The 24684-nt window shown below is 38.5% G+C and overlaps 1 protein-coding gene across 2 annotated transcripts in view; it reads left to right on the top strand.

The window, feature by feature from the left end:
* The first annotated feature begins 5487 nt into the window (after positions 1-5487).
* aqr (aquarius intron-binding spliceosomal factor) overlaps positions 5488-24684 on the top strand; it is a 35450-nt gene continuing 16253 nt past the window's right edge. For both annotated transcript variants that reach the window (XM_083544152.1, XM_083544151.1), the window contains exons 1-25: positions 5488-5662; positions 5820-5933; positions 8508-8564; positions 10101-10141; positions 10235-10270; positions 10373-10493; positions 10937-11077; positions 11293-11361; positions 11653-11753; positions 11854-11930; positions 12838-12902; positions 14501-14617; positions 14780-14893; positions 15230-15333; positions 17037-17139; positions 19175-19295; positions 19378-19519; positions 19601-19779; positions 20022-20189; positions 20989-21158; positions 21442-21683; positions 21854-21997; positions 22226-22295; positions 23447-23557; positions 23934-24043. In XM_083544152.1, coding sequence (XP_083400278.1) covers positions 5856-5933; positions 8508-8564; positions 10101-10141; positions 10235-10270; positions 10373-10493; positions 10937-11077; positions 11293-11361; positions 11653-11753; positions 11854-11930; positions 12838-12902; positions 14501-14617; positions 14780-14893; positions 15230-15333; positions 17037-17139; positions 19175-19295; positions 19378-19519; positions 19601-19779; positions 20022-20189; positions 20989-21158; positions 21442-21683; positions 21854-21997; positions 22226-22295; positions 23447-23557; positions 23934-24043 — 2681 coding nt within the window. In that variant the 5' untranslated portion in view covers positions 5488-5662; positions 5820-5855. The remainder of the gene's footprint in view (positions 5663-5819; positions 5934-8507; positions 8565-10100; positions 10142-10234; positions 10271-10372; positions 10494-10936; positions 11078-11292; positions 11362-11652; positions 11754-11853; positions 11931-12837; positions 12903-14500; positions 14618-14779; positions 14894-15229; positions 15334-17036; positions 17140-19174; positions 19296-19377; positions 19520-19600; positions 19780-20021; positions 20190-20988; positions 21159-21441; positions 21684-21853; positions 21998-22225; positions 22296-23446; positions 23558-23933; positions 24044-24684) is intronic.

Genomic DNA, 24684 nt, shown 5'->3' with positions numbered 1-24684 from the left:
AAAACGAGCAGCACGTGGTGTCAGTTATTCGCCTCTAGATTCGCCTCTAGCTCTCGTAATGACAGCGGACCAGAAACTGGAAAAACTATCGGTATGGATTTTTGCCAATAGCCGATAGTTCCTGCGATCAACTAACGGTGCTGATAAATCGGCAAACCGGATTAATCGGTTGATCTCTAATTTATATATATATATATATCTGCTCTCTACTGCAAATATTTGTATACCATTTACTTAAGCCATGATAAAAGGACTTGTTATTTGGCCTTTGGTGAGATGCATGTGGATCTGTTCTTATGGCCAAGATAACATTGCTGGTTGTGGTTCTACTTGACAGAACTGGACAGCCTTCTCGTTCAGGATCCTTTGGTCCATGACCGGTGTCACCACCTGTTTATATCCTCTGCAGAATATTCCTGCTTTTACTGGATTCAGAAACTAGGCCACAAAGCTGTACTTTGACCTCAAGATGGTCAGCTCGATATCCAGTTTTGTGTTCTCTGGTTGTCTGAGCACCCTGGCAGCTTCCTCCCCACGTAGATCTGCTGTCCCATATGGACACATGGATTTGGTATCTGCAAATAGGCCTTTTGTGTCTAGGGTGTTTTGTTTGCTAGAGCAAATCTCTGATCTGAGGACCGTCATCATAATTTTCTCATGTATGTATAGTTTATGTGCACTCAATGTGCATTTTATTAGGAACATTATAGTAATACTGGATGGGTCTCAAAACAACTTTAATTCATTATGGCTTGGATACCACAAGATGTTGGAAATATTTTGAGATTCTGGTTTATCTTTACACGATTGCATATGAGATTTCAAAAGTGATCCCAAAGGTGTTTAATTGGATTCAAACCCAATGGCAAGAAAGTCTAATAAATAATATATCACTAAACCCATTGTCATGTCCATGAAACCAGTTTGAATTGACTTTTGCTTTGTGGCACATTGTATCATCATTCTGGAAATAGACATTAGAACGTAATATATTGTTGCTATGATCAGCAACTAGAGCTTTTACTGTACCTGGAAATCATACTGGAGTACAAGTATCGATACTTTTACTGCAAAACTTACTCCAAGTTAAAATACATAGAGTATCTGATTTAACTAAAAATAGGCTCAAAGATGTACTAATCCTGTACACCAGGGCACATATTAGTGAAAATCCAAAAACAGTTGATTTGTGAGGTTTTGTTGCTTAAATTAGAAATCTAATTTTACACCTCAACCCTGCATTAACCAAAGATCAACACAACAGCAACCTTTTCAACAGCAATGTCACCTCTTCTGCAGAATAAATAAGCCACGTCAAATAAAGCTGCTGTGCAAAAATGTAATTGGTAATGGTCATTGTCGATTAAAATGTAGTGGAGTAAAAAAAAATCTAAATATTAAATGATAAATGTATTTGAGTAGAAAGTAAACATTGTTTATATCTTTTGATAATCAGTAAAACTAGAAAGTAGGCAAATTTAACATACTGTAAAGACAGTGACTAAGTACATTTACGCAAATTCGAGGCGGTATCAAAACTTTCCAGTCTACTTTTTGTAACACTCCAGCAGATGGCAGCACAAGGCTGTATGCACAGTCACAGGGAACACCAACTTTTTTAAGTCACTGTGCCAAAAAACATCATCCTGTGTACATCGGGAGCTGTGCAACTGATGCTATTCTGACTACGTGTGCACTTTAGCTTCTCGCCGGAAACAACGTGATCTCACTTCCTTACCCACCCTACTCACCCGATTTGACTCCTGTGGACTTTGCCCCCTTTCCGAAGATGAAGATCCAGCTCAAAGTTCAAACATGAATTGCAGAAGGTGCTTGATGTGCTTTGAAAAGAGTACTTCCAGGACAAATGCCAGAAGTGGCAGGAATGCTGGGAGCACTGTATTGCTGGGACTATTTTGAAGGTAATAGTGTGTAAATGTAGATAAATAAAGTATCCTCTTATAAACAGAGCCAGTCTCGAACTTTTTGATTCCACCGCATACTTTACACCACTGCCAGCAACAGAACATTATAGGGTGATACATTCAAGCAGTGACTTGTATAAACATCCCCAATATGTGCTGAGAAAACATACCCACACAATTACACCTCCTCCACCAGGATTGATTGTAGATACAAGCCAAGTCGGAGCCATGAATTAATTCTGCTAGCACTAAATTCCAACCATAGCATCTGTGTGCCCCAGCAGAAATCAATATTTATCAGACTAGGCTACTTTTTTCCAGATTTCAACTGTCTTGTTTTGGTAAACCTGTGCCCTCTGCAGCCTCGGCTTTCTGTTTTCAGCCGACAGACTTGGAACCTTGGGTTTTTCTGTTGTTCTAGCCTTGAGGTTTGATGTGTCGTGCATTGAGCTTCTCAGCACAGTTGTACAGAGTGATTATATGAGTTACCGTAGCCTTTCTGTCAACTCAAACCAGTCTTTTCCATGCACCTCTCTTATCAACAAGCCGCTTCTGTCCACAGATCTGCTGCTCACCGGATGTTTTGTTTATTTATTCATATTTTTGTGTGTGTGTGTTTGTTTACTGCATCATTCTGAATTAGCTATAGACTGCTGTGTGTCAAAATCCCAGGAGATCCGGAGTTATAAAAATACTCAAACCAGGCTGTCTGGCACCGGTATCCAGAATATTTTGAAGTCTCTATCAATAAGTATATTGTGATGCTTGTTTATTAGGGCACAGACTAAGAATGCCATCGGCCTCTGTCGGAAGCAAAAAATAGTTAGAATACCAGTTTTTTTTTATAGTGGAGAAGTGCTAATTTAAGTACTGTTGGAAGAGCTAGGCCAGTGTTTGAAGACAACAGAGTTGAGAATTTTTCAGCATGTCTTCCTTGTATGCTGAGAAATAATGGGACCAGTCGCTCTGTGGTAGAGGATTGAAGGGAGTGTGGTGCCGTTCGGGGTGAGATAAGTGCTGAGAGGTAAAGGCTACAGGAAGCCAATGGAAAGAACATAGCGTGGGGTGTTGGGATGGTCTGATAGCTAATTGGCTTATTAGATCATTCCATGATAATTATCTATGGTCAGGCTCAATATATGTATAGGCCTTTAGGTTGGAGTTCTGTAAATAGTGTTCACATTATTGACTTGACCCAGTTTATTCTTATTTTCTAGTAAAGACTACTTTATAGCAGTGGTTCTCAAACTGTTTTCTGCCATTCACCAGTTAAGAGCTTTGGAGGGGTGTATTTTCAAGCCCCACCTAACCTCCATCACCCTATGAAATGTAAAAAAAAATACTTCGTTTAAAAATGTCAATTTCAATTTGTTGAAATATCAAGTTCTAAATCAAAAACATCAAATGGCATCAAATTCAAAAATAGAGAATATAAAAGTGTAGTTGTGTTAGCTACCCTAACTGGTGTTGTTTTAATTGACTTGCATTGCTGACCTAATTGTTTGTTTGTGATTGCTTTGAGTGTATGAAGGTTACTTTTTTAATAGTGAAAATCATAAATGAAGATTAATGAAGAACACTGAAAAAGAATTATATACAAGAATAAAGAATTATATAAATTCTGCAGTTCATTGAGCTCCACCTGTCATCTCTTTATCCCCCGCTAGTGGGCGATATAGTATTTCAGGGGAACAAAATGTACACTGCCTGTCCAAAAAAAGGTGACCATCTGGATTTAACTAAACAAATGGGTAAGAGCCTCCCATCTGATAATTACTGCATGAATGATTATGTTTCAGCTGGCAACAAGTTATTTAACCCAAACTGATGCAGAGAGCAGCTTCTCATTTCTTAAACAACCATGTCGGAAGCCACATTCTCGTCATGGAAAAGTTGTTAATCAGAAGGGTCAAATTATTGCCATGCATCAAGCAAATAAAACATCTAAGATGATTGCTGAAACTACTAAAACTGAGTTAAGAACTGTCTAATGCATTAAAAACTGGAAGGATAGTGGGGAACCATCAGCTTCGAGGAAGAAATGTGGTCAGAAACAAATCTTGAATCATCGTGATCATCGATCACTTAAAGGATTGGTGAAATCAAATCGTACAAAAAAAAAAACAACAGCAGAATTTACGGCTGTTTTATAGTGAAAGTAAGAGCATTGTCTGATGAGATGTGGTCTGATGAGTCCAGATTTACCCTGTTCCAGAGTGATGGTACTGTACAAGCCTGTGGGGGCAGTGCTATGATCTGGGGTTGCTGCAGTTGGTCAGGTCTCAGTTCAGCATCATTATGTGACAAAAGAATGAATGAAGAATGAAGTCAGCTAATTACCTGAATATACTGAATGACCTGATTATTACATCAGTGAATTTTTTTTCTTCCCTGATGGCACAGGCATATTCCAAGATGACAATGCCAGGATTCATCTAGCTCAAATTGTGAAGGAGTGGTTCAGGGAGCATGCTACTCCAGTCCAGACCATAACCCCATTGAAAATCTTTGGGATGTGCAGGAGACGACTTTGCGCAGCATTCCGACTCTGAGAAATTACTGCAACTCTGGACAGGAACAAAAGGTTGTGACATTGCAGAAGATTATTGAAAATGTGCCACGGAGAACGCATGCCATATTCAAAGCTAAAGGCGGTCCAACAAAATATTAGTGTGTGACTTTTTTATGGATGGGCAGTGTATGTTCGTTAGGAAAGGTTGTACAACTAAGTAATGTTCTAATTGATTAGATGGATGGATGGATGGATGGATGGATGGATGGATGGATGGATGGATGGATGGATGGATGGATAGATAGATAGATAGATAGATAGATAGATAGATAGATAGATAGATAGATAGATAGATAGATAGATAGATAGATAGATAGATAGATAGATAGATAGATCATTTCTTTTGATTTATACCATAGAAATGTATTCCTATATTGAATATTAAAAAGCCTTGCCTGTCAGGTCTGTACATTTCCGGTCAGTGCAAACTGCTCTGGCATAAAACCAGGTGGCGCATAAACAGTAGCCCACGTGCCGATATTATTCCGGTAGTAAATGCGGTATTTGACCAGCAGATGTCGCCAGTGTGCTGTACAGGGCTAGGAACAACATCAATCTAAACGGAAAGAAGAAGTACAGCGGAAACTGTTTTTCATTTTGAAAAAATAGTAATTAAGAGTTAATGTTTCCTTACACGCACAATTAAAACGACATATGAGGATTATTATTATTATTATTGTTGTTGTTTTTATCTATATGTTGCAGTATAAAAGTGTTATGAAGAATGAATCATTTTAGTGATTCGGTTCTTTAAATCTTTTTTTAGTAATTTAGTTCAATTTCGTTTCGCCTTCATTGCACGTATGGGAGTCATGTGACAAAAGAGCGAAAGATTTGGACTGGAAGAGTTAAGAGGTAAATTACTCAGTTCTATTTTTCTAGATGGACGAATTATTGTTTGAGATTACTTGTTCTTCTGAGTCACATTAAAGACTCGTTCAAAATGAACCGATCGTTCATGAACGAAACATCACTACGATATAGTGTGACTTTTATTTTGATGACACGCTCGAACGTGCCGCGCGAAGCCATAGTTGTATGCTTACGCATGTTAGCACTCGAGCTAAAAACGTATGAATGACGTCTCGGTGAAGCGGGTTTCAGGAGACCAACAGTGCAATCGAACTCAATTTTACGTTAAGGGAAAAAAAGTTCGCATTTAAAGGTAATTGTATTTGATACTTGTTGTACTTATTCGATTTGAGTGAGTCAGTTTCCGCTTTACAGAGTTCGCGGAGCGCGTTAGCGGGTGTCTGTTGTTCCGGTGTGCGCGCGGACTGAGTGATCTTTTGGCTGTGTATGAACTGAGTGAATGTGTTCAGGTTGGTAGATTGACGGAGGGAGAGAAGGAGAGGGTGATGATGGAGAAGGACGCGCGGGTGAAGAAGATTGCGGCGCCTTCAGTGGAGCAGATCAACGCCGAATACGTTACACAGGTGAGCAGAGCAGCTACATTTCATCTGACAGAGACCATCAACAAGTGTGTGTGTGTGTGTGTGTGTGTGTGTGTGTGTGTGTATACACAAACCTTCAAAATAGTGTGGAGGTGGTACAGTGCATTAGTGGTAATTGGCATTGGAGTTCAATTCATATTTATTTTTCTATAGAAATGATCTCAGAGGAGCTTTACACAGATCGAGATTATGAAGTTGGTAGGGTGCCTAAACATTTGTTCCTTGTAATTGTAAGTTGATCCATAATAAGTGAGCCAGTGGCGTCTGCTGCAAAGAAAAACTCCCAAAGACAGTATAAGGAAGAAAACTTCGGAGGAACTCAAAAGGGAACCCGTCCTCATCTGGTTGGCACCAAATGTCCATTCATCACAGTTCCATCATTGTTGAGGTGCACTGTTCTGTGCTTAAAGGCAGAACTGTTCATGCACATGTGGTCCTGAGCCACTGTATTAGACTGCTGATCTAATACAATTAATTGCAGTCCAAAACCATCCTCAAAGTTCTTCAGTTGGAACTTCATGGCTCTTTAGACTGTTCATATGGAACCATCCTCAGCTGCACAGAGTCGTCTCCAATTAAAGAGAACTCCAGTCAGAGGTAGGGCCTCAGGATGAATCGGGTGGATCAGAAGAGAAGACAGTGACAGTAACACTGGTCCCTGGTATATCCACAGAGAGAGAGAGAGAGAGAGAGAGAGAGAGGGAGGAACGACAGCGAGAAAGAAAGAAGCAGATAAGATTAAAAGTGAATTCAAATTCAAGCCACACCAAGCTTCCACTCCTAGGCCCCTGAGCAAGGCCCCTAACCCCATAGCTGCATGAATAAGTTAAACGTAAGTCGCTTTGGATCAGGTAAATGTTGTAAACGTAAATTTAAAAGAGCCCAAATACAGCAAGTTTATTAACCATCAGAGAGATGCCACCTGATCACTTTATGACTTTCATCTGCATTTCACACCAAAACTTTTGGAATATACTGTAGGCTGCTGTTCATTCGTTGTATGTGTCTTAAACAAATCCATCTGAAGACTGAATAAATCTGTAGATAGCAGAGGTTAGAAATGATCTAGTAAGCAGTAGTACAGCAATGCATCTGTTCCCTTTCCCGATTCCCTTTCACTTACATTTACATTTGCTGCATTTAGCAGACGCCCTTATTCAGAGCGAGGTACAGAAGTGATTTTGAGTCTCTAGCAATGAATAAATCTACACTGGTACGCAAGATTACAAACTTGCGTGTAAACATTTTAAATCACACGCTTACAGCGCCAGGATTGTGTCAGCATCTGCTGCTGAACCGAGGAAAGGTTGTATAGCTGTCACTTTTACTGGTAAACCAGTGTGGTTCAGAATTGATATTTGTTCTTCGAGCAGTTACATGCTGATACCCAACAGTAAAGATTGCAGCAAACATGATGAACTGCCAAACCCAGGTTGAAAATATTGCTTTTCCTAAGCGAGACTCTTATTTATTAAATTAAATGCACACAATATGGACAAAAGTATTAGAACGCCATATGTGTTTCTTTTCCAAACAGTAACCACAGATTCGTAAAGGACGTCTTTAGCATTAAAGTAGCATTACATTTTTCCCTTCACTTAAACTTGGAAACCCAAACATGTTCCAGCATGACAATGCCCCTGTGCACAAAGCGAGCTCCATGAACATATGGTTTACATGGTTTGGAGTGAAAGATCTTGAGTTACCTGCTGTAGAGCTCAGACCTCTACAACACTGAACATCTTTAGTATGAATTGGAACTCTGACTGTACCCCAGGCTTTCTTCACCCTACATCAGTGCCTTACTTTATTAACGGACTTGTGTCTAAATGAGCACAAATCTCCAGAACACCACTCCAAAATCTACTGGAACATCTCCCCAGACAAGTGGAGATTATTATAACGTTATAAACGGGGACTAAATGCAGAGGGAAATGTAAAAAACCAAAAGCAAAAGCACTCAGTGTCGACAAACTTTAGTCCATATAGAGTTCGGCACAGAATCTTTTAAATATTTTGCTATATATAGAAGGATCCTCTCTTAATATGCACTACACCTGGAACTGTGACCACACAGCACTGAAGCTCATGGATTTCAACAGAGCACCTGTAGAGCTTCATGGATAAAGTTCCAGTGTTAGCAGCAGTCTATGAGCTGATCTAAACGAGTCCAAGGATTTTATTTCGTTTTAAATGACAACAAAAAGAACTCGTGTGGGCATAGTTCAATTTCTAAGATGTGTGAAGAATTTGATTAAAAACCCATAGACATGGCTGGTGAAATGTATTAACTTTGCGATGCCATTGCTGAGAATAACCTGCCACTCGAGTAATATCTTTAATAAATGATGGTCATATAGTATCTGTGGATGGGTAGTAAATACACTTACACAAGCTGCCTTATGATTTGGATTTGATTCTGAGATTATAATGATGGAATAATTATATAATGATGTTTTGTCCATTTTGCATTTATTAATGTCTTTTATTTGTTGTTTTCCATCTGTTTATTAACATATTTGGTTTGTTTTTTTGTTTCTGTTCTACTCCTATTAGCTCTCAAATAAATATTGGGCTCCACATGCAAAGAATAAACTGCCATTTGATTCTAAGGTAAGCAACAATGATTTGTGTGAAAGAGAGCAAATATCTGTGTTACAATGATGTGATTCATTGGCGCATTGCTGATTGTCACTTACTGATAAACAGTGTAAATTAGAGGTCAACTGATTTTACCGATAGCCAGGACCGATTGTACTCGCCGATAACCGCGTAATCAACCGAGGGTTTTTTTAAATAGATACTGGATTAAAAAAAAAAAAAAAAAAACACTCCATTTATTACAAAAATAATAACAGTTGTGAATTATAAAAATATACTTCCATAAACATGAATATATTAATTAATAAATATAAATAATAAATTATACATAATAAATATTAGAGGTCGACCGATATGGGTTTTTCTCTGGACAATACCGATATATGATGTTGATTTATTTTTTTGGCCGCTTTTCTTTCTTCCCTCGTTCATCTCATAAAATCTAACCATTAATTCATATGATGTGATTCAGAAAATTGTGTAAACATTTTTAAACACAAGCCCAGTTTGGTCCCCATGCCTACCTGTAGCCTCGCCATCAATACAGTTCCATAAATTTACACTCGTTCTCTCTCCAAACGTTGCTCGCGTTCTCTCCAAACATTGCTTGCATGCTCGCTTCATATCTTACTCACGTTCTCTCGCCAAACGTTGCTCGACTGCTCTCTTCATATCTTACTCACGTTCTCTCTCCAAACGTTGCTTGTGTTTTCTCTCTCCAAATTGGTATTCACATAAATATTTCATTGGTTAAATATGGTTTTAAAGCTGCTTGCTTTATATATCACAGTTCTAGCTCTTTCTGTTTTTCTGTTTGGATGCTGAATAGAGACTTCTGCCACCTGCTGGTATGGGATAGTTATGTTTTCTCACCTAAACTCAAAACTTACCTGCGTGGTTTGTTGTGTCAAATGTGCCTGCCTAATAATCTGCCTTATTTGCAGCACAGTCAGCCGATGCCGATTAATTGACAAATGTTGAAAATCGTCCTGATTGGCCGGCTGGCCGATCAATTGGTCGACCTCTAATAATTAAATATAGTTCTCTGCATGCAGCGTGCAGTCTCGTGTGTAAAAAAAAAAAAAAAAAAAAAAAAAAAAACCACTGGTGTCAGTGATTCGCCTCTAGAGGCCGCTCTCGTAAAGACAGCCACCCGGAAGTTGGAAAAACTATAGGTCTGGATTTTTACCGATAGTTACAGCAATCAATTGCCGGTGCCGATTAATCAGTCGACCTCTAGTATGAACAGCAGCCACATGTACAACCTGTTACATTCAAATGCTGAATCACTATCACAGTGTCTATGTATAGGTATGGGTACGGTTTCTGAATGATGCAAGATGATGTTTGACTGTGATCTTGACACGTGTGATTGTGACTACCTACTGTTAATGCTTGCACATAATACAGTTCATCCTAAACCTTCATAGAAGTTATTGATTAGTTTTTAAATTTGGCCTTACCAATTTCAATCATAATTTCAGGGCAAATTAGCAAAAATGACATTGTCAAATTACCTGAATACATTATCACATGTATTTTCTGCAGGTTGTTGAAGACATTTATCAAAATGAGATTCTCAAATCAAAGTAAGTCTGCTGAATTTGCATTGGAAATTCATCAGTTTTTTGATCATGAGTATCTGTATTTAAACATGAAATATCTTGGTTTTTTTCCTTCAGATTTGCAATCAGAAAGATCATGCTGCTGGAATTTAGGTGGGATTTAGATTAGTCTTTTCTTCATTACTTCGAATTCCAGACCTAAGTTTGTTTGTTTAGGTCATATTTTATTCATTTCTTTATTTGTTTTTCTTTTAGCCAGTATTTGGAGAATTACTTGTGGGTTAACTACTGCCCAGAGGTCTCCAGTAATGGCTATCTGATGTCCATCTGCTGCATAGTTAATGAGAAGTTCAGAGAAAATGTTCCTGCTTGGGAGGTGAGTTTCAAAAGGTTGGATTTAGGATGCAGGAAAAGTCATGCTGTTATGTTTTATCTGTGTTTTGGACTGTAGATCAAGCTAATAGTACAAGTGCATTTTTAAAAACACTGTGTAAATCAGTTAAGACTGAATATATATGTTGTAGAAAGTGCTGTCAGGCCAAATGCACCAGTTTAAAAGATTATCATGTCATTTGCATTAGTTATTTTATGGGATTAGTAATACATAAAATATCGATTATGTAGAGCTTGATAGTATTTTTTAATTTTTTAAATCATCATATGGTTATGGTTAAAATAATAGATGTTAGTAAGGTTCAGTTCTTTAGACTCTTTATTTAAGAATTCTGTTAATAGTCTATGAAAAGAACAGGTGGTACGCTTATTTTTAGAATCATTACTTATTCCTTATGCTTATGCCTATTTTTTTTTTTTTGTCAGGTTTTTAAAAAGGAGCCCACCCACTTCCCATACTTCTTTAAGTGTGTAATGGAGGCCTGTCTGACTGGAGAGGAGTTTGGCATGACTCTACGGGAACAGACTGTTCTGCTGCTCTTCCTTGATCACTGCTTCAACAGTCTGGTTTGTTACAAATTACTTTTTGACTTGTTGATTTTGAGAATCCCACTAGATGGCAGTGTTGTGCTACAACGTAATAGTGGCTATCAATCCATTGTAACCTGTAATGTAACATTAGAGCTTTTAACACTGGGAGTCTTTCCAGTTTCGTGTGTGTGTGTGCGTGCGAGAGAGTGCTTTTTTTTAAATTTATCCTAATGGTGTAATTCTTGTCTCAGGAGGTAGATATTATTCGAGAGCAGGTGCAGCAGCTCATTTCTCTGCCCATGTGGATGTGCCTCCTGCCGGTGAGCACTGCAGCACCACACCCTGATTCTTATAGAAATAGCAAAACATTCAATGACCTAGTCTTTTTGAACAGCTTGTACTGAAAATGCTTAAACATCTCTACTATTTAATTATTTACCAGTATAAAAGAAGTTATATGATAATTACATAGTACAAAATCCATATCCATATAGTTATTTGCATATTGTCAGATATTGACGATTGTTTTAACTCATTTGTAATGCTAAATCAATTAGGGGATGATTCAGTGGGATGTGTTTTGATATTTTTTAACTTTAAATATTTTATAGTCACGACTCCAACATGAACTGAAAAAAGTCCCCAAGCTGCAAAAGTTCTGGAATCTTATAAAGAAGAATTATGATAAAATGGACCCGAAGAGCACCGAACAGTACGTTGTTTCTTTTCGTTTCAAATCGTCTTCTTTTAACATGCACACATCTAAAAGTCTTGTGAAATGCAGAGCTTATCACACGACTTTACTTCGGCAGGGCCAAAAAGGAACGGACCTTTCTTTCTGCACTTATAAAGAAGTTCCTGAGTGTGCTGATGGTCATCCCAACATCAGGTATATTTCTGACACTGCTGGTTTTTATTCAGCAAATGTGTAAACAAAGCGAATATTTAATATCAACATATCGGTTTAGTAAAATGTCCATAGAAAACTAAATCCATACAAACTAAGGGATATAAACCAGTATATGTGTATATAGGTATATAAATAACAATTTATTTGTTCTGGCATCCGTTTTCCCTAATTAAACCACATAGTTATTTATTCTGCTGATAAGCTAATTTCACTTCAGTTGATGAAGATTTTGAAAGAGCAGCAGGTGCCATAGTTACAGCAGAGTCGTGATGCATCGCTATGCTTAAACATGGCTCTAGAGCTGATTGCTTCGTTTATTTACTTGATTATCTTATTGTAACTACAAACAAAACACTAATATTCCATATGCAAAATCTGCCTGTTGTGTGTGTTTATACTTTGTCGACTCCTAAAGGTTTTTTTTTTTTTTTTTTTAATAATTACTGATATTGGATTTGGAATTAACAGGTTGTGAAGAAAAAAAAACAGGAATCTGCTCTGTCTGATTTTCCACAATTCAAGTTATTAATCGTGCATCTGTTTGTTAGGTTTATACATTGTGGCTGCTTCAGTTTCTTCTATTTTGTTTTGGTGACTCATTTTCATCCACTCATATCTTTTTCCATCGACTAACCATTTTGTGGTGCAGATGGTGCAGCTGGTTCTGGCATCCTAATTTAAGTCGACACTACAGCCCAGACAGTAGCTTTGCTCTGCCCAGTGCATGCTTACACACTCTTAATCCTTCTTGTCAGTCGCTATCTCTCTGCTCTGTATGGAGTTGCTGGCTGTGCAATACACTCATCTGTGCCTTCAGGGCTCCCCCACCATCCATATTGTGCTATTTGTGATCCCTGACTCAGTTTAGTCCCTTCTCTTGTTTCAGGCCCAATCTCCATGGAGAAGGTGCACTACTGTGAGAGATTCATCGAGCTCATGATTGACTTGGAGGTAAGACGGTTGTTATGGTGACAGGCTGGTGGAGCTGCTATTGCTGTACCCATATTTGCCCAATACATGCATAAAAGATTTTAGATATTTTTTACATTTTGAGCTATTGGGAAATGATTATTTAAAACATTTTTTTAGTGTAAGTATGGCACACTTTTTTTTTTTTTTTTTATAAATAAAATAAAAATAAAATACAAATGTATTTTGCATTGTTTGCTTACAGCAAAATTGCAAAAAAAAAAAAAAAAAATTATACACTGATCAGACATAACATTGGCATTATTACATTATGACCGGTGAAGTGAATAACGTGGCACCTTGTTAGTGGGTGGGGATATATTATTCAGCAAGTGAACGTTTTGTCCTCAAAGCAGAAAAATGGGCAATCGTAAGGTTTTGAGTGACATTGTGAAGGCTAGACGACTGGGTCAGAGCACCTCCAAAACTGCAGCTCTTATGGGTTTCAAAAAAGGTTTCGAAAGTGGTCCAAGGTAGGAACAGTGGTGAACCCGCAACAGGGTCACGTGGAGAGAGCGAAAGATGGCCTACTGTAGTTTAAATTGCTGAAGAAGTTAATGCTGTTAGTGCTCAACAGGTCAGGACTGTTTTGGCAGGGGCAGCAACACAATATTAGGCAGGCTGTCAAAATGTTATGCCTGATTGGTGTAATTACAGTTTCTGTGTGTGCAGCTGGTCAAAAATCTATATTACTGTCCACAAAACAATAATGAACAATGCAACTTCTGCCGCAGCTTCCGTTTTTGCGTTCATGTTATACAAATGCGGTCATTTAAAAAAATTACTGTATGTTTTATTGCCATAGTACCCACAGCGGAAAAGCAAATTAGGAGTGTTGGAACTAAGACGTTCTTAAGAAACGTTCCAAACACTTAGAAGTTTGCTAAAAAAAAAAAAAAAAAAAAAGGTTTTGTAAACATTTTTATTCCATATAATGTTTTGAAAATTATTTAAAATAAGATATGTAGGTTAGCTGTTCCTCAGACCAGTGCCTTTGGATTGCTTATTTGTTTTGTTCAGTTATTGATTGTTATGGATTTGGAATGACCTCTAGCTGTTCTGTTCTTATGTTGTGCCTAAATGCAATTTGCTGTTTATTTTACAATAGTTTGTTTCAGTGCTGTAGTGTATAACTTATAAGATATAAGTCAGGATGATCTCGAATGTTACCATTAGAGTCCTTGTGAATGGGCAATTTTGAAGAAAATTGCCCAGTTGCTAAGCTCTTATTTGCTCTGCCTTCACTTTGCTCTGTTTCAATCTCTGCTCGAAAATCAAGTCTCTGAAAGTTAAATCCTAGGGGATTAGAGTTCTGCACATTGCACTCTAGCACATCTGATTCAAGGTGATGCCTGATGAGGCGCAAGCAGTGTTTAGCTTTTTATTGCTATAGTTTGAGAAGTGGGACTAAATTTACACTTCGGCTGTATTTAGATGGATGTAAACCAATTTGAATGAAATCCTACGAGCCATTATTGTAAAAAAATTTATGGAGTTGTATGAAAGTGCCTATTTGCTTTGAGAAATGGTTTTCACAAGCCCCTAAACCTCCATTCTTTATTTTATTATATTTTTGGCAGGCTCTTCTCCCAACACGCCGTTGGTTCAACACTGTGCTGGATGACTCTCACCTGGTGGTCAATTGCCACCTGTCCAGTCTCACAAAGCGAGAGAAAGAAGGTCACCTTTTCTGCCAGGTTGAAACTTACTGCCTTTGTAGAGTTTGTTTATACTTTGATACAAGTTCCTTATTAAATATTAAATCGGATTTGTGATGACTGAGGTATCAATTAGATTTCCTGCTAGAACTTTAGGAAGAACTGGTCAGCTGTGCTATAATGGTGTTTGCTTTCATGTAGCTGCTGGACATGTTGAAGTTCTACACAGGCTTCGAGATCAATGATCAAACTGGCAACGCTCTCACAGAGAAGGAGATGACCACTCTTCACTATGACCGGATAACTTCACTGCAGGTAAATGATGTAATTATTATTACAAATGAAAATGAGAGAACACGGTAAATCATCCTAAATACGATTAAAAATCCTGGAGCGCAACCTTAATCAAATGTGACTCTGCAATACATAAAAGCCTGTTCAATTTTGCTTATTTTAATCAGCATTATTAAAAAGGTGGCTTGCATATCTTTGCCTTTGATTGTTTATTCACCCTGTACCTGCTCCAGACAAACATCTATCAGGGATTTTCAGCACTAGATTGGGAGATGTCCTGTATTACTACTAGATCATGCTGTTTGAGATGCGTACCATAAATGTTATATCACATCAAGGTGCATGTTTCTTTTGCAGAGAGCTGCTTTTGCACACTTTCCCGAGCTGCAGGATTTTTCTCTCTCTAACGTAGCAGCTGTGGACACTCGGGAGTCGCTCACCAAACATTTCGGTCATCTCAGGTACGAAATAATCATTTGCAGTGTAGCAACAATTTACAGCACACTCTCAGAATGGTGCTCTATCAAAAAATGTTGTCTGTGTAGAAAGTATTTAAAACCGTTACCTGCCAACATTCAAAAATGAAACTTGTCTGTGAAGCTGACGGTTTGTTTTATGCATGTGATCTTTTTCTTGGTGTAGTGACAGCTTTCCTTTACCAAAGGAAAACTTTCCTCCAGAAAAACTGCTCACATACGAGGCTCTATCAAAAAGGTTCGAGACTAGTTACACGATAACAGATGGCAGCACAAGGCTGCACACACAGTCACATTGAGCACTGATCTTCATAAGACAGTGTGCCAAAAAACATGGTCCTGTGTACATCGGAAGCTAAGCAACTGGTGCTATTCTGACCACGTACGCACCCTGTCACCGCGCTCTCCTCATTGAGAGCTTCTCACTGGAAACATCATCTCACCTGCACACCCTCCCTATTCGCCAGATTTGGCTCCTGCAGACTTTGCCCTCTTGATACAGATGAAGATTCACACTTTTAACAATTCTGCTGCTTTGACACCGTTGTGGAGATTCAGTGCGAATAACAGAAGGTGCTTGACATGCTTCGAAAAGAAAACTTTAAGGACATGTTCCTGTTCTGTGGCAGGAGTGCTGTATTGCTGTGCAAGGGGACTATTTTAAAGGAGATAGTGTGCAAACGTAGATAAATGAACTACTTTCTTGTGAACAGAGCTAGTCTCCAAAGGTCATACAGTCCATTTTAGAATATTCTAGCACATAACGTGTATTTCAGAAAATACCAATTCTGTTCTAGCATGCAGACATTTTTCTTTTACAACAAGCACATGACACAAATAACCCCTTAAATCTTTATTGAGTTCTTAGGTGCCATTCTTGTTGTGATGTGCACATCAAGTTGTTCACTGGCACTTAGAAGTTAGAGCCGGAGGTTATTGAGCATCTTTTTGGGTTCCTGCTCAGTTTTGTACAGTTTACAGGACAAACGTTAAATTCAGTATCAATGTCATTTATCATATTTTCATCAGACTATGTTATCAAACAAATGGCTGAGGCGTGTCCTCAGAATATGGAAGATGGAAAGAAACCTGTTTAAGTATAGGAAATATGTTATATGCAACATTGTTTGCAGCCTTGCACCTATTGCTTTCGATCAGAGAGTTAAATGCCACGTTGCATTGAGAATTACGACTGTTTACTGGCTTGCTAAGTGACAGGACCCGGGTCGTTGAACACCGGCTCATTGCAACTAGATGGGAAGCTGTGCCTCATTAATTTAATCGATTTGTGAGAGCCTGACAATAAACTCCTTTTAAACAGCTGCATTTGTCAGAGCATAACAACACTGCCACACTGTACAGCCTACTGTTTCTTAACAGTGTGTATGCATGCAGATGAAGCGTAGAAAAAGAGTGATCAGTGTTGGCGAAGTGGTGTTTTTTTGAGGTGTTTGTTTCTCTTTTGCTGACGGGGAGCCGGCAAAGCTCAAAGCACAGCATTATCTCTCGCCTTCTTTTTTGTCTAATTGTTTTCAGAATAATTTACATATTTATTGAGTGATCACGTGATGGCATAAATGATAATCTAGCTATAAGGTTCATACTTCAAAGCCTGTTTATTGGCAAACTGTTTACTGTGATGTGTACGGGGATTTGATTGTGTCTGCCTTCTCTCTAATTTCCTGCAGTTCCAATACCCTTCACCAGGTGGCATCATACCTGTGCCTTTTACCTGAGCTTCCAGAAGGAAATGACACCTCTTATGATAAAGAGATTCTTTTAGAGCTACTGGTAGGTTTGACTTATTTTTTTTTAATTTAATTAGTTTTCATTTATTTAAGATAAACTGTCATTTGCTGACTCAGACAGTCAGCGTTATAGTCAAACAAGAGTGCATGCTGAAATTAATCAATGACCTTCTTGGATGAATTGGCCACTGAGTGTTCTGTGTAAAGTATCGCTGGAAATGGTCAGATGTTTCTCCCAGGCCTTTTCTGATTGCCCTCCAAATTTCATCTCCAGCTCACACAAGAAGCCCTTTTCACAGCGGTCACCAGAACAGCACCTCTGTCCTGCTTTGCCCATTATTATGCTCTCCAGCTGTCCTCCTGAGGTTCAGGAGACACTTCGCAATAATTAACCTGCTGTATTGTTGGAGCCGTTGTAAATCCACTAATTTAAGTGGGCTGTGTTGCCCTCGGCAATTCAAATTTCAAAGAAGAGGACTTTGTGTGTATTCCAGGTCCAGAACCACTAAGCTTCAAAAGGATTAGCAAAATTTTGCTTAATTGCAAAAACTTGAAAATGTGTGTTTTTTTATTTATTTATTTATCTATTTTTGGTCAGACATATTTATTAATGAGCTATTCCACACATACGTAAATTGTACCCTATACCCTGTATGTGCTCATGCATATCAGTATTTGGTTGCCATTTAGAGCAGCATCACTGCTGGTTTTTTTGTAAACTTTTCTCACACAGTGCACACTTGAGAAATTGAGAAGCCTGATGCTTGGGTTTCTTTACCCGATGCTCAGCAGGCAGCTTCGCACTTCCATATTTCTCACTTCTCTTCACACACTTTTTCATTTCCCAAGTTAGGTGGGGGAAGACACACACAACTGCGCCTTTCTGTCTGAGACAGAATGTACCATTCCTGAATTACCATAGAAATTACTTTTACCCAAGTGGATGTTTATTTCCGTACATCATTTAGCTGCAAAACAGGACGTTCATTGTGATGCCATGCATCTGCCTTGGGTTTATCTTGATGGTTTTTAGTTGTAGGTCAGACATCATTCTGTATAAGCCATGCTTAAACCTTAAACTTGGTATTAATTCTGTATTGGATGATTGGATCAAATGCGTTTTGTGATCTTAGCACTCATAACTTTTAGCATTTTGAATGAAATCATTACGAACTAAATGCATTTTGATCTGTCAGTATCATCAAAGGAACACAAAGTCATCAGTGTTGTCAAGTTCACAATTTTCCCCTCATAGAACTGAACTACTTTTCAGCCGTCCCACCACTTTGTTGTGTATATTAGAGCATGCATATATTTTTTCTTGTGTATGTGTGTTTTTGGATTTCAGAGCATCCGGTAATTAAACTGTATACATATCGGTGAATTATTTCTGCGCTCACTGCGGGAATATTAGTAATAATAATAATTCAAGACCATGTTGAAGCCTAAATAAATGTGTTAATACAGATTCAGGGTAGCTGTTTTGTTTGGTAGTGTATATTCAGCCATTGAATGGTGTTGTAAAAGGAAACATTATTGTAGAGATGGGTAGTGTTGCTGTTATAGCTATTAACCCAAATTTCTACAATAAATATTTTTCTAGACATAACAAAACTCCTGTCCATGGTAACATAATACAATTGCTATAAAACAAAGAATTCTGATCCTGGCTAACTACTGGTTAACAGTAGTTAACATTATCATAGTTGACTTTCTTTCTCTTTGTTTGTTGAAGGTGCTTTAAGTGTCACTTTAATTTAGCATTGTTTTAAGTTGAAGGTCTAAATATACATGCCATCTCTAGCGTTCTCTTGTGATTAGTTTACCTGTGACTGATCTTAATACAAAGCCGTGACAGAGTCTGATGTTATTGGATTCATTATTCCGAAACAGCTAACGTGTTTGCAGAAATGCCAGGCTGTGAGTGGAGACTGATAATTAACGTGTAGTGTTGTGCTCTGACCTGATTCTCAAAAAAAGTTTCATAATGCTGTATGTATAGAGGATCAACACAGGACAGGATTTCTGAACTCGGGTCTTTAATTAACCCAATATCTTTCTCTTCCTTGCATGTACAGGTGTCGCGTCATGAGCGACGAATCTCACAGATTGAACAACTTAACCAGATGCCTCTTTATCCAACCGAGAAGATAATCTGGGATGAGAACATCGTCCCCACCGAGTACTACTCTGGAGAAGGTTTACATTTTTTCTTTAATACAAAACATTGATGTTGAAATGTGACCCAAGAAATTAAAAATCTCATGTGATTGTTGTACAGGTTGCTTGGCTCTGCCGAAGCTCAACCTGCAGTTTCTGACTCTTCATGATTACCTGTTGAGAAACTTCAACCTCTTCCGTCTGGAGTCTACCTATGAGATCAGACAGGACATAGAAGACGTTGTGCTGCGAATGAAGCCATGGTAATTAGTTAAAAACGTTTCCACGATGATTAAGTTGTACTTTGTGGAATGCTTGCTAAGACTTCTTAATGTGTGCTGTAGGCAGTCAGAATACGGTGGCGTGGTGTTTGGTGGATGGGCCAGAATGGCACAGACTATTATGTCCTTCTCCATTGTTGAAGTAGCGAAACCTCACATTGGAGAGACCTGGCCTGCTCGAGTCCGTGCTGATGTCACTCTGAACCTCAATGTGCAACACCACATCAAAACTGAGTGGGAAGGTTGGTCTGAGGAAAAAGTCTTTAGGAAGCATATGTATCTAAATATGTATTATAGGATCATATTGCATTTATATACAGCATGTTCCCAGCTCTTTTACATTTCCCTTTACAATAGTGCTCTCCATTTTTCTTTGTGTTTCAAGTGGAAATTGCATCCAACTGTGAGGTTGGATAATTACCAGAGATCTGAGTGCTGACCGAGCTGTTTCTTGTCCTTGTTCTCTTCTTTTCTTCCTCTTCAGGTTTGCGTAAGCATGATGTTTGTTTTCTGATCACGGTGCGACCCACCCTGCCGTACGGCACACGCTTTGACCGGCGCCAGCCCTTTGGGGAGCAGACAGGCGTGGTGTACGTGAGGGGCTGTGAGGTGCAAGGCATGCTGGACGACAAAGGCCGGGTCATTGAGGAAGGTAAGTTTAATCTCGCCTTTCTTTTATTTATTTTTTTGTCCCCCAGTCTCACTCTTATAACACAATGTTAGCAGCAAAACCGAAGTGAAAATGCATTAGATGGTACTGGTACTTAGATGGTATAAATTTATGCAATAAAATTTCACAGATACAATATGTATAAAATAACCTGCTGCTTTAAGTGATGTCTCTCTCTCTCTCTCTCTCTCTCTCTCTCTCTCTCTCTCTCTCTCTCTCTCTCTTTTTCTCTCTCTTTTTCTCTCTCTTTTTGTAAAATTAACTCATGCACTGTATTTACATTTTATTTTTTATGGGTATATCCTCTGATAAATGACTTTATTGAAACAGATTTATGCTAAATAGCCAAAAGTATGAGGACACCTGCCCTTCACCCATGTGAGGACCTTCTGTAAATTCTTGCCCCAAAGTTTAAAACATGCAATTTTCTAGACTGTCTTTGTGTGCTGCTTCTTTAAGATTTCCCTTAACTAAGGCCCAAAACCTAACCCAAACCTGTTAAAGCATGGCAGTTCCCCTGTGCACAAAACAAGGTTGATGTAAACATGATCTGTGAAGATGAGTGTGGAAGAGAGTTCTGGATTTAGAACTCTGACTGCGCTATGTGCATTTTAACTTTGCGTCATTGCTTGACCTCACATTTACGCTTGAATTTTTGTGGAAATTTTTCAAAAGCCTATGATAGCCACAAAATGGGAGGGGTTTTAGAATGGGATTGCAGCAAGCATGGCGGTATAAAGTGCATGTTCAACGAATGTTCTCGGTGTGCGATTGACTCAAGGTCCTGATCCGAAGCCCAAACTGAGAGGTGACACACGAACTTTCCGTGTGTGGCTGGACCCGAATCAGTACCAACAGGACATGACTAACAGCATCCAGACCGGTGCTGAGGACCCCTACGAGACGTTTAACATCATCATGAGACGCAAGCCCAAGGAGAACAACTTCAAGGTTTGAGACGTTTTAGTCTAGCCATGTTTTCACTTTTAAATAAGTGATGATTCACTGTTAAATAAGTAAAGGAAAATAAGTTGTAGGATGTTCTATGGAATTAAAATAATAAAATAACATGGGATTTCTAAATAAACAAACAAATAAGCAGATAAATAGCATTTCTATTGTCAATATTTACATTTCTGCGAATTTCTCTTTTGTCCTTTGTCTTATTGTCTGTAAAAACCTCTTTTCAAAACCAAGGTACTGTTTCTGTGCTTAATTATTTTAATGTTTGCAGGCTGTGTTAGAGACTATACGCCACCTAATGAACACTGAGTGTGTTGTCCCCGATTGGCTGCATGATATCATCCTGGGATATGGTGACCCTGGGAGTGCCCATTACTCCAAAATGGCAAATCAGATCTCATCCCTGGATTTTAACGATACCTTCCTGTCTATTGACCATCTTAAGTCCTGTTTCCCTGGTTACACAGTGGAGGTCACAGAAGATGACGCAGCCAAACAGGTCCCTCCATTCAGGTTAGAAACGCATTCTTCCTTCTCAGACCTGACTGTTGCTTAGCTTTTCAAGAAGTCTGAATGTAAATTCTATTTGTTTAAGAGCCTCTCAAAAAGGAAACCTAAAGTTTTTTCCTCCAGTTTCGATTTCCAAATTTAAAACTTAATCTCTACTCTTTGCTTTTATTCAGAATAAACTTCCCTGTACAGGACGTCAAGGGAAAGAAGCGGAAAGCAAATGAAGAAGAAGAGAAAACAGAGGAAAATAACACACTGATAGTGGAACCGCATGTGACTCCAAACCGGGGACCATATCCTTACAACCAACCCAAACGGTAAAAGATCAACTGTGAGAGATGTGTGTGTGTGTGTGTGTGTGTATATGTGTATATATATATATATATGTCAACAGCTATTTTTTGCTCCTGAAGTTCAATCATTACAAATATGTAAATCATCCACTTATTCGTGCAGTTAAATTATTTTAATTGAAAGTAAAAGTAGACCTACGGATGTATTAGCTTAAGACTATTTACAATTTTTTTGTGTTGTGTATTTCATAGGAACAACATCCAGTTTACCCCAACTCAGATTGAAGCTATTCGTGCAGGAATGCAGCCGGGCCTCACCATGGTATGAGCAATCCTTTACTGTTAGGTTACTCTTTTCAGTCAAGTTCAGTCAAGAACGGTTGTTCATGCAGATTTAATGTTGATTATAGCATTTTATTATTCTGGCATGTTTTTCCAATGTCAAAAATCTGTTTAGTTTGTATCACTCTGTCAATTAGATGTTGCTGTAACTGGATATTGGGGCTGTTTGTCATCGATATTCAAAGCCTTCATGTAAATGTGGTCGGGAATGAGGTAGAAGTGAGTAATGGCTGAGAGTTAACTTCAGTAAATGAGCCATGGTGTCCTTGCTGGCCATGGAGCATCTGAACAGGATGCTTATTGAGAGGCATCCTCAAATTGCTGATTGGTTGTTGGCAGGAGCTGTTGGCTGTTATTTATCGTGCAGTTGGCTGGAATTGAATATGGCAGGAAGGCTATCGACAGAATTATAAACCAAGTCATCAGGCATGCCGTCTCTCTCCACCTCAAATAACTGCTGGCGTGCATGGACTCATTTCACAGCCAAGCAACAGGCCTTGGGTTCCCCTATCCTATATTACACTGTGTTAACAGCTGAGCTCACAGTATTTTATGGAAGCTACAGTTTCTTAGATTAGATCCTTTGTGAAGGCCTTGTAAAAGCAATTACTAATTTATAATTTTTTAGTTTTTTTTTTTCATGGTGTGGTGCTGGGTTACCGTCAGGACAATCCAAAGAGCAGGGTATAAACTTTAATTGAATAGCAAATGTGTTGATGAATTAGCCAGAATGCCACCAACAAGATAATGGAGGCTACAAAAGCAATCACTAACCTATTCTGTATTGCTAATAGCTTCAATGTATTGTGCATCACTTCTACTGTTACAAAGGCTTATCCCGAATTCAAAGCTATACTACAAATATATACCCGATTTATAGTCCAATTCACAGCATTATGCTTTTGCGCCACGCATTAATCAGGCTGCATGACCTCACATATGTATTAATACCTCATGGCAGAAGGCCATCCATCTAAGTAAATAGTGGATAAATAACCTTTAGGTCAATTTTTAATTTTTTTTATTGAACTAATTTTGTAATAATGGAGAATATCTGGCTTTGTTTTTTTTATTTTGTGTTTTTTAATTAAACACTACATTTTTTTTTTCCCATTTTAATCATCCCCATAGGTTGTAGGTCCCCCAGGTACAGGCAAAACAGACGTCGCTGTGCAGATCATCTCCAATCTGTACCACAACTTCCCCGAGCAGAGAACTCTCATTGTGACTCACTCCAATCAGGTAAAGCTCTGCCTCTGTCGGCTTAGCATCTCTTAGTTATGATTGGATTTGAGATGGCAGCTGTAGGAAAATGATAATTGCGTGACCTGAAATGCCTGTCTAAGACTCGAATATTTATATACAATCTCCGAGTATACTCCGAGTCTAAGTTTATGTAGCTATCAGTCATACTGAAAAACTTCAAGCAAACGCCAAAGTTATATATACTTCAGGTTGTTTAATCACTGCTTATATCCATTTTTTTAATACTCAGTCTTGGAAAATATATAGTATTTGCCCTTGGGGAAGTTCACTGAATTATAACAAATAATGTTCACTGTTAATTATACCATACTAAACCAGCTTCTGTATGTATTCGTGTTTTTCTCTCATCCAGGCACTGAATCAACTTTTTGAGAAGATCATGGCCCTGGACATCGACGAGCGGCACCTCCTGCGTCTGGGCCACGGAGAGGAGGAGCTGGAGACCGAAAAGGATTTCAGCAGGTGAGATTGCGAGACAGGAAATTGAACCCCAGCTGGCTAAACAACAGATCAAAGCTTATAAACTTGAGACCCCTCAGTGCCACCTTGTCCTCCAAGCGCCATGTTTGTCTTCATTCTTGCTCTCTTGATGAAGGCAGCAGCCCTTTATGGAGTGTTTGATGTTACAATTAGAGCTCCTAATTAGTGCCCTGAGTGTGGTCTCTGCTGTTTTACACAACCCAGACTCCTGCTGTCACTCATTTAAATAACGACTCAGTACTTGTTCCATGTGACAGCCTGGCATATCTAATTCTGTGTGGTTGAAGGTGAGCCTATTATAAATATTATTATTATTATTTACAACAATAAATGTTTTAAACCGCTACAAATAGAGATAAAAAGGGAAATGCTTGATTCTTTTTTTTTTTTTTTTTTTACAGAAAGCGAATACTGGTTTGGTGATTTACCCTAAGAAGTGTAAATCCTAGTTTAGATATTTGAGAAATGATAAAGAATAATGGCATTACATCTCTCTTGTAACATTTATGTAGAATATTATGTTTGTATTCTACTTTAATTCGAAGATTTTGCAGCGCCATAGACCGATTAAACAGATACTGATCTAATAATGTGTATTAGAGGAAATGATCTCTGCTGATTCA

This window comes from Silurus aristotelis (genome assembly GCF_946808225.1).
Source record: "Silurus aristotelis genome assembly, chromosome: 6".
NCBI classification, from domain to species: Eukaryota; Metazoa; Chordata; class Actinopteri; order Siluriformes; family Siluridae; genus Silurus; species Silurus aristotelis.
Note: the sequence above shows the minus strand (reverse complement) of the source record. Positions and strands in the feature narration are given on the sequence as shown.